The sequence below is a fragment of the Gigantopelta aegis genome, chromosome 8 (genome assembly GCF_016097555.1).
Source record: "Gigantopelta aegis isolate Gae_Host chromosome 8, Gae_host_genome, whole genome shotgun sequence".
Classification (NCBI taxonomy): Eukaryota; Metazoa; Mollusca; class Gastropoda; order Neomphalida; family Peltospiridae; genus Gigantopelta; species Gigantopelta aegis.
Genome location: NC_054706.1, coordinates 5,532,361 through 5,544,374, shown reverse-complemented (window position 1 = coordinate 5,544,374; position 12,014 = coordinate 5,532,361). Strand labels below are relative to the sequence as shown.

The 12,014-nt window shown below is 45.4% G+C and overlaps 1 protein-coding gene across 1 annotated transcript in view; it reads right to left on the bottom strand.

Moving 5' to 3' along the window:
• The window catches only part of LOC121378679, a 30,136-nt gene extending 24,944 nt beyond the window's left edge, over positions 1-5,192 (bottom strand). The window contains exons 1-2 of the mRNA XM_041506961.1: positions 5,080-5,192; positions 3,772-3,904 (exon numbers count right to left, since the gene is read on the bottom strand). Of these exons, the coding sequence (XP_041362895.1) occupies positions 3,772-3,904; positions 5,080-5,088 (142 nt within the window). The 5' untranslated portion in view covers positions 5,089-5,192. The remainder of the gene's footprint in view (positions 1-3,771; positions 3,905-5,079) is intronic.
• Between the last annotated feature and the right edge of the window lie 6,822 nt (positions 5,193-12,014).

The window sequence follows — 12,014 nt, the reverse complement described above, 5'->3', positions numbered from 1 at the left end:
ACCATAGACAGGAGCACCTACAAAATATAGTTATGTTGTAACCTGCACTATAGACAGTAGCACCTATAAAACATAGTTACAATGTAACCATAGACAGGAGCACCTACAAAATATAGTTATGTTGTAACCTGCACTATAGACAGTAGCACCTATAAAACAGTTACAATGTAACCATAGACAGGAGCACCTACAAAATATAGTTATGTTGTAACCTGCACTGTTGACAGTAGCACCTACAAAAACATAGTTACAATGTAACCATAGACAGGAGCACCTACAAAATATAGTTACATGTATGTTGTAACCTGCACTATAGACAGTAGCACCTATAAACATAGTTACAATGTAACCATAGACAGGAGCACCTACAAAATATAGTTATGTTGTAACCTGCACTATAGACAGTAGCACCTATAAAACATAGTTACAATGTAACCATAGACAGGAGCACCTACAAAATATAGTTATGTTGTAACCTGCACTATAGACAGTAGCACCTATAAAACATAGTTACAATGTAACCATAGACAGGAGCACCTACAAAATATAGTTATGTTGTAACCTGCACTATAGACAGTAGCACCTATAAAACAGTTACAATGTAACCATAGACAGGAGCACCTACAAAACATAGTTATGTTGTAACCTGCACTGTTGACAGTAGCACCTACAAAAACATAGAAACAAAGTAACCATAGACAGAAGCACCTACAAAATATAGTTACATGTATGTTGTAACCTGCGCTATAGACAGTAGCACCTATAAAACATAGTTACAATGTAACCATAGACAGGATCACCTACAAAATATAGTTATGTTGTAACCTGCACTGTTGACAGTAGCACCTACAAAAACATAGTTACATGTATGTTGTAACCTGCGCTATAGACAGTAGCACCTACAAAAACATAGTTACATGTATGTTGTAACCTGCGCTATAGACAGTAGCACCTATAAAACATAGTTACAATGTAACCATAGACAGTAGCACCTACAAAATATAGTTATGTTGTAACCTGCACTATAGACAGTAGCACCTATAAAACATAGTTACAATGTAACCATAGACAGGAGCACCTACAAAATATAGTTATGTTGTAACCTGCACTGTTGACAGTAGCACCTACAAAAACATAGTTACAATGTAACCATAGACAGGAGCACCTACAAAATATAGTTACATGTATGTTGTAACCTGCACTATAGACAGTAGCACCTATAAAACATAGTTACAATGTAACCATAGACAGGAGCACCTACAAAATATAGTTATGTTGTAACCTGCACTATAGACAGTAGCACCTATAAAACACAGTTACAATGTAACCATAGACAGGAGCACCTACAAAATATAGTTATGTTGTAACCTGCACTATAGACAGTAGCACCTATAAAACATAGTTACAATGTAACCATAGACAGGAGCACCTACAAAATATAGTTATGTTGTAACCTGCACTATAGACAGTAGCACCTATAAAACAGTTACAATGTAACCATAGACAGGAGCACCTACAAAATATAGTTATGTTGTAACCTGCACTGTTGACAGTAGCACCTACAAAAACATAGAAACAACAAAATATAGTAACCATAGACAGTAGCACCTACAAAATATACAATGTAACCATACATGTATGTTGTAACCTGCGCTATAGACAGTAGCACCTATAAAACATAGTTACAATGTAACCATAGACAGGATCACCTACAAAATATAGTTATGTTGTAACCTGCACTGTTGACAGTAGCACCTACAAAACACATAGTTACAAAATATAGTTAATGTATAGACCATAGACAGGAGCACCTACAAAATATAGTTATGTTGTAACCTGCACTGTTGACAGTAGCACCTATGTTACAATGTAACCATGACAGGAGCACCTACAAAATATAAACCTGCACTATAGACAGTAGCACCTATAAAACATAGTTACAATGTAACCATAGACAGTAGCACCTACAAAATATAGTTATGTTGTAACCTGCACTATAGACAGTAGCACCTATAAAACATAGTTACAATGTAACCATAGACAGGAGCACCTACAAAATATAGTTATGTTGTAACCTGCACTATAGACAGTAGCACCTATAAAACATAGTTACAATGTAACCATAGACAGGAGCACCTACAAAATATAGTTATGTTGTAACCTGCACTATAGACAGTAACACCTATAAAACAGTTACAATGTAACCATAGACAGGAGCACCTACAAAATATAGTTATGTTGTAACCTGCACTATAGACAGTAGCACCTACAAAAACATAGCACAGAAGCACCTATAGACAGTAGCACCTATAAAACAGTTACAATGTAACCATAGACAGGATCACCTACAAAATATAGTTATGTTGTAACCTGCACTGTTGACAGTAGCACCTACAAAATATAGTTATGTTGTAACCTGCACTATAGACAGTAGCACCTATAAAACAGTTACAATGTAACCATAGACAGGAGCACCTACCAATGTTACAATGTAACTATAGACACAAAAGCTGACAGGAGCACCTACAAAACATAGTTACAATGTAACCATAGACCAGAATGCCTACAAAACATAGTTACAATGTAACCTGTACCATAGACAGAAACACCTTCAAAACCTTTTTAAAAGTAACCTACAGCAAAGACAGGAAGACCTACAAAACATACAGTTCCACTGTCATCACTGAAGGAGCACCTACAAAACATAGTCACATTGTCATCATTTAAGGAACACCTACAAAATATACAGTCACATTGTCATCACTGAAGGAGCACCTACAGAACATACAGTTCCATTGTCATCACTGAAGGAGCACCTACAAAACATACAGTTCCACTGTCATCACTGAAGGAGCACCTACAAAATATACAGTCACATTGTCATCACTGAAGGAACACCTACACAATATACAGTCACATTGTCATCACTGAAGGAGCACCTACAGAACATACAGTTCCATTGTCATCACTGAAGGAGCACCTACAGAATATACAGTTCCATTGTCATCACTGAAGGAGCACCTACAGAATATACAGTTCCATTGTCATCACTGAAGGAGTACCTACAAAACATAGTCACACTGTCATCTCTGAAGGAGCACCTACAAAACATAGTCACATTGTCATCACTGAAGGAGCACCTACAAAATATAGTCACATTGTCATCACCGAAGGAGCACCTACAAAACACAGTCACATTGTCATCACTGAAGGAGCAACAAAACATAGTCACATTGTCATCACTGAAGGAGCACCTACAAAACAGTCACATTGTCATCACTGAAGGAGCACATACAAAACATAGTCATCACTGAAGGAGCACCTACAAAATATACAGTCACATTGTCAACACTGAAGGAGCAACTATAAAACATACAGTTCCACTGTCATCACTGAAGGAGCAACTATAAAACATACAGTTCCATTGTCATCACTGAAGAAGCAACTACAAAATATACAGTCACATTGTCAACACTGAAGGAGCAACTATAAAACACACAGTTCCACTGTCATCACTGAAGGAGCAACTGTAAAACATACAGTTCCATTGTCATCACTGAAGAAGCAACTATAAAACATAGTTACATTGTATTCACAGACAGGACAGCACATAACGCATCCTCCGAGGTGCTACTCACAGTGAGCTGTTTAACCCACAACCCATGGCACCTGAGGCGAGCACTCTACCACCGAGCTACCTCCACCTCCTCCTACACAGCAGTGACCAGTGTTTGCAAGGGCCAGTTCCAGTAGGCCTACACAGACACTCACCTCCATATGGGTTCACATTGTAGGCACTGTAGTCTCCGTATGTTCCTGGGGGTGGGGGAGGTCCTGAATTAGGGGGTGGCTGTGCATAAGCTGATCCAATTGGGTATGCTGAGTTGTTGCTAGGGTAGTTACTCTAAAATGAAAAATATAAATTTATATGCATCATAAATACATACAAAACAATATACATAGTCATACTTGTATAATATAGACACATGCAATAATATTCAATGAATGAAAAATCTGTTTTAAAGTTTGTTTTGTTTAACAACACCATTAAAGCACATTGATTTGTTAATCATCAGCTATTGGGTGTCAAACATTTGGTAATTCTGACATATAGTTTTAGAGAGGAACCTGCTACATTTTTCCATTAGTAGCAAGGGATCTTTTATATGAACCATCCGACAAACAGGGTAGCACATGCCACAGCCTTTGATATACCAGTCGTGGTGCACTGGCTGGAATGAAAGAAAGATTTTTTTTTATTTAACGACGCACCCAACACATTTTATTTAAGGTTATATGGCGTCAGACATATGGTTAAGGACCACACAGATTTTGAGAGGAAACCCGCTGTCGCCACTACATGGGCTACTCTTTCCGATTAGCAGCAAGGGATCTTTTATTTGCGCTTCACACAGGCAGGATAGCACAAACCAAGACTTTGTTGAACCAGTTATGGATCACTGGTCGGTGCAAGTGGTTTACACCTACCCATTAAGCCTTGCAGAGCACTCACTCAGGGTTTGGAGTCGGTATCTGGATTAAAAATCCCATGCCTCGACTGGGATCCGAACCCAGTACCTACCAGCCTGTAGACCAATGGCCTAACCATGATGCCACCGAGGCCGGTGGCTGGAATGAGGGCAATGAATGAATAAACAAACAAACAAATGAAAGAATGAATGCATGGATGGATAGGATGAATTAATAAATGAATGAATGAATGAATGAATGAATGAATCAATCAATCAATGAATCAATCAATCAATCAATCAATCAATCAATCAATCAATCAATCAATCAATCGATTGATCAACCAAACAATCAATTAATTAAACCAATGAATCAATCAATGAATCAATGAATCAATCAAATATTAATTTGTATTGAAACTATTATACAGTCAGTTTAAAAAAAATTCTCTACATGCAGACTGTTGTACATACATGATTAGAATGTCAGAGAAGTAATTTGTAGTGACAGAACAAATGATGGACAGATGTGTATAACATTCAGTATTCTCACAACAACTGGTGTTAATAAACAACAAAACTATTCAATAAACAAATATCTACTACTTACGGGATACATTTTTGTTGATATCCAGTATCACTCTGAAATGTGAAAAGATACGTTTACAGAATATGTAAACTTCTTTAACAGATATAATCTTGCAGTTAAATACACTGTAGTACAGTAAGTGTCACCTGTAAGTCAAATAACAACCGATATTGATCAAACACCTATACAGAAACAGGTGAGCGTAGCCCACCTTTACTTACCTGCATGTAGTATTATGATACTGATCACTGGGTCACTGCATGTGACCTGCAGCCATGGTGACATCAACAAATGCTGACCTCGCAGTTCAACAAGAGAAAATGTATTTCACCACTGGATCAATATCTAGAAATAGATCAGAAATTAATACAATTTATCATTACTCATGATCGAGGCAAGGAACTGACATTTAAACAGAGTGCTTTGTCCTATCACATGGGCCCCATGTGGGTTTAACAGGGCAGGTAAAGGTGGGTTTGTTTAAAGGTGGGCCCCATGTGGGTTTAACAGGGCAGGTAAAGGTGGGTTTGTTTAAATATGGAGGGTACAGATGTGTTTGTTCTAACAGGTGGGCCCCATGTGGGTTTAACAGGGCAGGTAAAGGTGGGTTTGTTTAAATAGGGAGGGTACAGATGCGTTTGTTCTAACAGGTGGGCCCCATGTGGGTTTAACAGGGCAGGTAAAGGTGGGGTTTGTTTAAATAGGGTGGATACAGATGTGTTTGTTCTAACAGGTGGGCCCCATGTGGGTTTAACAGGGCAGGTAAAGGTGGGGTTTGTTTAAATAGGGTGGATACAGATGTGTTTGTTCTAACAGGTGGCCCCATGTGGGTTTAACACGGCAGGTAAAGGTGGGGTTTACATGATATACACACATGTACAAGCAATGGAATTTGATAGTAAGAAGATACATGTAGCCTATTCCAAATTGTTAAATAATTTAATACAGCTTTTATTGTTAAAGACATGACAGAATGACTAAAAACTCAGGAATGTCATTTTAACATCATTTACAATTAGAACATTTTGAATAATACAATATTTTTTACTGATTTTTTACATGGATAGTTGTGTTTTGAAAACAGTTGTTTATTGTTGTTGGTTTATTGTTTTCTTTTATTTCGATTGGGATTTTTTGTTGTTGTTGTTGTTGTTGGGGGGGGGTTGGCGGGGGGGGGGAGGGGGGGCTGTTGCTGTTTTTAAATAAAGTTCATTAGCCCCCCCAACAAATATGGTAGTGTTCGGGATTGAAAAATAGAAATGACTCCTTAACACCAGTTTCTCACTCTAGCAAGTGCACCACGACTGGTATATCAATGGTTGTGGTATTTGTTATCTTGTCTGTGGGATGGTGCATATAAAAGATCCCTTGCTGCTAATCGAAAAGAGTAGCCCATGAAGTGGTGACAGCGGGTTTTCTCTATATATATGTGTGGTCCATAACTATATGTCTGACACCATATAACCGTAAATAAAATGTGTTGAGTGTGTTGTTGAATAAAACATTTCCGTCCTTAACACCACCATACCACATCACTTAGTGGTCAATTGTAAGAGTTCTAACAAGGTGAGAGATGAAAGTAAAGAAATATTTAACGACAGCTTAGCACACTTTACATTACAGCTATTCTGTAGCAAACAGTTACTGCAACATTTGGCTTAGAGTGTGAGAGGAAACCCAAACAAATGTAGCAGCAAGATATATGCACTTTCCGATAAGCAAGACAACACATACCACAGCCTTTGATATACCAATTCACTGAACGTTTCCCATTGTGTTATCTCACAGTGCAATGGTAAAAGACTTGCAAGGCCTGTGTGAACTATAGGTCCCAGGTAAGTGCACCAATGGTGAATGACCGAATATAAACCTTCACATCTCCGACAATCACTACCACTTAGTTACACCCACCAAGATACACCCGAGCTACACCCACCGAGCTACACCCACCGAGCTACATCCACCGAGCTACATCCACCGAGCTACACCCACCGAGCTACATCCACCGAGCTACATCCACCGAGATACACCCACCGAGCTACACCCACCGAGATACACCCACCGAGCTACACCCACCGAGCTACACCCACCGAGCTACACCCACCGAGCTACACCCACCGAGATACACCCACCGAGCTACATCCACCGAGCTACACCCACCGAGCTACACCCACTGAGCTACACACGAGTTACACCCACCAAGCTACACCCAGAGTTACACCTGAGCTACACCCACCGAGCTACACCCGAGCTACACCCACCGAGCTACACCCACCGAGCTACACACGAGTTACACCCACCGAGCTACACCCAGAGCTACACCACCGAGCTACACCCACCGAGCTATACCTGAGTTACACCCGAGCTACACCCACCGAGCTACATCCACCGAGCTACACCCACCGAGCTACACCCACCGAGCTACACCCACCGAGCTACACCCGAGTTACACCCACCGAGCTACACCCACCGAGCTACACCCACCGAGCTACACCCACCGAGCTACACCCACCGAGCTACACCCACCGAGCTACATCCACCGAGATACACCCACCGAGATACACCCACCGAGCTACACCCACCGAGCTACACCCACCAAGCTACACCCACAGAGTTACACACGAGTTACACCCACCGAGCTACACCCAGAGTTACACTTGAGCTACACCCACAGAGCTACATCCACCGAGCTACACCCACCAAGCTACACCCACTGAGCTACACACGAGTTACACCCACCGACCTACACCCAGAGTTACACCTGAGCTACACCCACCAAGCTACACCCGAGCTACACCCACCGAGCTACACCCACCGAGCTACACCCACTGAGCTACACCCGAGTTACTCACCGAGCTACACCCACCGAGCTACACCCACTGAGCTACACACGAGTTACACCCACCGAGCTACACCCAGAGTTACACCTGAGCTACACCCACCGAGCTATACCTGAGTTACACCCGAGCTACACCCACCGAGCTACACCCAGTTACACCCACCGAGCTACATCCACCGAGCTACACCCGAGTTACACCCGAGCTACACCCACCGAGCTATACCTGAGTTACACCCAAGCTACACCCACCGAGCTACACCCAGTTACACCCACCGAGCTACACCCACCGAGCTACACCCAGTTACACCCACCCAGTTACACCCACCAAGCTACACCCACCGAGCTACATCCAGAGTTACACCCACCGAGCTACACCCAAGTTACACCCACAGAGTTACACCCACCGAGTTACACTCGAGCTACACCCACAGAGTTACACCCACTGGGCTACACCCACTGAGCTACACCCACCGAGCTACATCCACCAAGCTACACCCGAGCTACACCCACCGAGCTACACCTGAGCTACACCCACCGAGCTACATCCAGAGCTACACCCACATAGCTACACCCGAGCTACACCCACCGAGCTACATCCACCGAGCTACACCCACCGAGCTACTCCCACTTAGCTACACCCAGAGTTACACCCATCGAGCTACACCCACCGAGCTACACCCAGTTACACCCACTGAGCTACACCCAAGTTACACCCACCGAGCTACACCCACCGAGCTACACCCACCGAGTTACACCCGAGCTACACCCACAGGGCTACACCCACCAAGCTACACCCACAGCTACATCCACCTAGCTACACCCACCGAGTTACACCCGAGCTACACCCACCGGGCTACACCCACCGAGGTACACCCACAACTACATCCACCTAGCTACACCCACCGAGCTACACCCGAGCTACACCCACCGAGCTACATCCAGAGCTACACCCGAGCTACACCCAAGCTACACACCGAGCTACATCCAGAGCTACACCCACCGAGGTACACCCGAGCTACACCCACCAAGCTACACCTAAGCTACATCCACCGAGCTACACCTGAGCTACACCCACCGAGCTACGTCCACCGAGCTACACCCAACAAGCTACACCCACCGAGCAACATCCGAGCTACATCCACCGAGATACACCCACCGAGCTACACCCACCGAGCTACACCCGAGTTACACCTGAGCTACACCCACAGAGCTACATCCACCGAGCTACACCCACCGAGCTACACACGAGTTACACCCACCGAGCTACACCCACCGAGTTACACCCACCGAGCTACACCCACCCACCGAGCTACACCCACCGAGCTACATCCAGAGTTACACCCACCGAGTTACACCCGAGCCATACCCAGAGTTACACCCACTGAGCTACACCCACCGAGCTACAGCCACCGAGCTACATCCACCGAGCTACACCCGAGCTACACCCACCGAGCTACATCCAGAGCTACACCCACATAGCTACATCCACCGAGCTACACCCACCTAGCTACACCCACCGAGTTACACCCACCGAGTTACACCCACCGAGCTACACCCAGAGTTACACCCACCGAGCTACACCCCGAGTTACACCCACTGAGCTACACCCAAGTTACACCCACCGAGCTACATCCACCGAGCTACACCCACCGAGCTACATCCACCTAGCTACACCCGAGTTACACCCACCGAGCTACACCCAGTGACACCCACCGAGTTACACCCACCGAGCTACACCCAGAGTTACACCCATCGAGCTACACCCACCGAGCTACACCCAGTTACACCCACTGAGCTACACCCAAGTTACACCCGAGCTACACCCACCGAGTTACACCCAAGCTACACCCACCGAGCTACACCCACAGGGCTACACCCACCAAGTTACACCCAAGCTACACCCACCGAGCTACACCCACAGCTACATCCACTGAGCTACACCCAAGTTACACCCGAGCTACACCCACCGAGTTACACCCAAGCTACACCCACCGAGCTACACCCACCGAGCTACACCCACCGAGTTACACCCAAGCTACACCCACCGAGCTACACCCACCGAGCTACACCCACCGAGCTACACCCACCGAGCTACACCCACAGCTACATCCACTGAGCTACACCCAAGTTTCACCCGAGCTACACCCACCGAGTTACACCCAAGCTACACCCACCGAGCTACACCCACAGCTACACCCACCGAGCTACACCCACCGAGTTACACCCAAGCTACACCCACCGAGCTACACCCACAGGGCTACACCCACCAAGTTACACCCAAGCTACACCCACCGAGCTACACCCACAGGGCTACACCCACCAAGTTACACCCAAGCTACACCCGAGCTACACCCACAGGGCTACACCACCAAGTTACACCCAAGCTACACCCACCGAGCTACACCCAAGCTACACCCACCAAGCTACACACACCGAGCTACAGCCAGAGCTACACCCAAGCTACACCCACCAAGCTACACCCAAGCTACACACACCGAGCTACATCCAGAGCTACACCCACCGAGCTACACCCACCGAGTTACACCCAAGCTACACCCACCGAGCTACACCTAAGCTACATCCACCGAGCGACATCCACCGAGCTACACCCGAGCTACACCCACCAAGTTACACCCAAGCTACACCCACCGAGCTACACCCACAGGGCTACACCCACCGGGCTACACCCACCGAGCTACACCCACAGCTACATCCACTGAGCTACACCCAAGTTACACCCGAGCTACACCCACCGAGTTACACCCACCGAGCTACACCCACCGAGCTACACCCACCGAGCTACACCCACCGAGCTACACCCACCGAGCTACACCCACCGAGCTACACCCACCGAGCTACACCCACCGAGCTACATCCACCTAGCTACACCCACCGAGCTACACCCGAGCTACACCCACCGAGCTACATCCAGAGCTACACCCACCGAGCTACACCCACCGAGCTACACCCACCGAGCTACATCCACCGAGCTACACCCACCGAGCTACACCCACCGAGCTACACCCACCGAGCTACACCCACCGAGCTACATCCACCGAGCTACACCCACCGAGCTACACCCACCGAGTTACACCCGAGCTACACCCACCGAGCTACACCTAAGCTACATCCACCGAGCGACATCCACCGAGCTACATCCACCGAGCTACACCCACCGAGCTACACCCACCGAGCTACATCCGAGCTACACCCACCAAGCTACACCCACCGAGCAACACCCACCGAGCTACACCCACCGAGCTACATCCATCGAGATACACCCACCCGAGATACACCCACCCGAGATACACCCACCGAGATACACCCACCGAGCTACACCCGAGTTACATCCACCGAGCTACACCCACCGAGCTACACCCACTGAGCTACATCCACCGAGCTACACCCACCAAGCTACATCCACCGAGCTACACCCACCATGTAGGAAAAGAGCCCTCCATGTGGACAAATGATGTTATCAAGATCATCAGTGAGCAAATTAATTTAGGTTAAAACATTCTTACTACCCATGGCTAATTAAAATACAAACTTGGCTAATTTGTTTATTACAGAGATCTGGGTTTTTTTCCATCCATGGTGACAGAGTTAAATAAAAAAAGTTTACCCCATCATCGCCATTGTCCACACAGGCGTACGGGCTCCCCTGTGCATGCTGTAACCTCACTGTGGTGCAGGGGTGTAACATTCTCTTTGAGAATGGCCAATACAGCACACAACTGAAGTTTTGAGTAAAAGTCAGTATCTATCTGTGATATTTGTATTTTTGCACAGTCCTTTACACTGTGTTTTTGTTTAGATCTTGAATTTTTATATTGATGTTGAGAATCACTTTATTTGTTTACATTACCATAGTTTGATACCCAATAGCCGATGTATTTTTTGTGCTGGGGTGTCGTTAAACAGTCATTCATTCCCATTTGTGTAGGTGGGCAGGCTGGTTTTTGACCGAATTAAAGGAAGATGTCAGAATCTGCATAACAACATTTATTCATATTAGCATTACTACCAAACAGCTATATAGGGTTGCAAATGAATCACCACACATTTTTACATGGAGTATAACTTAATATAACTAATTTTGAGGATAGAATGATGG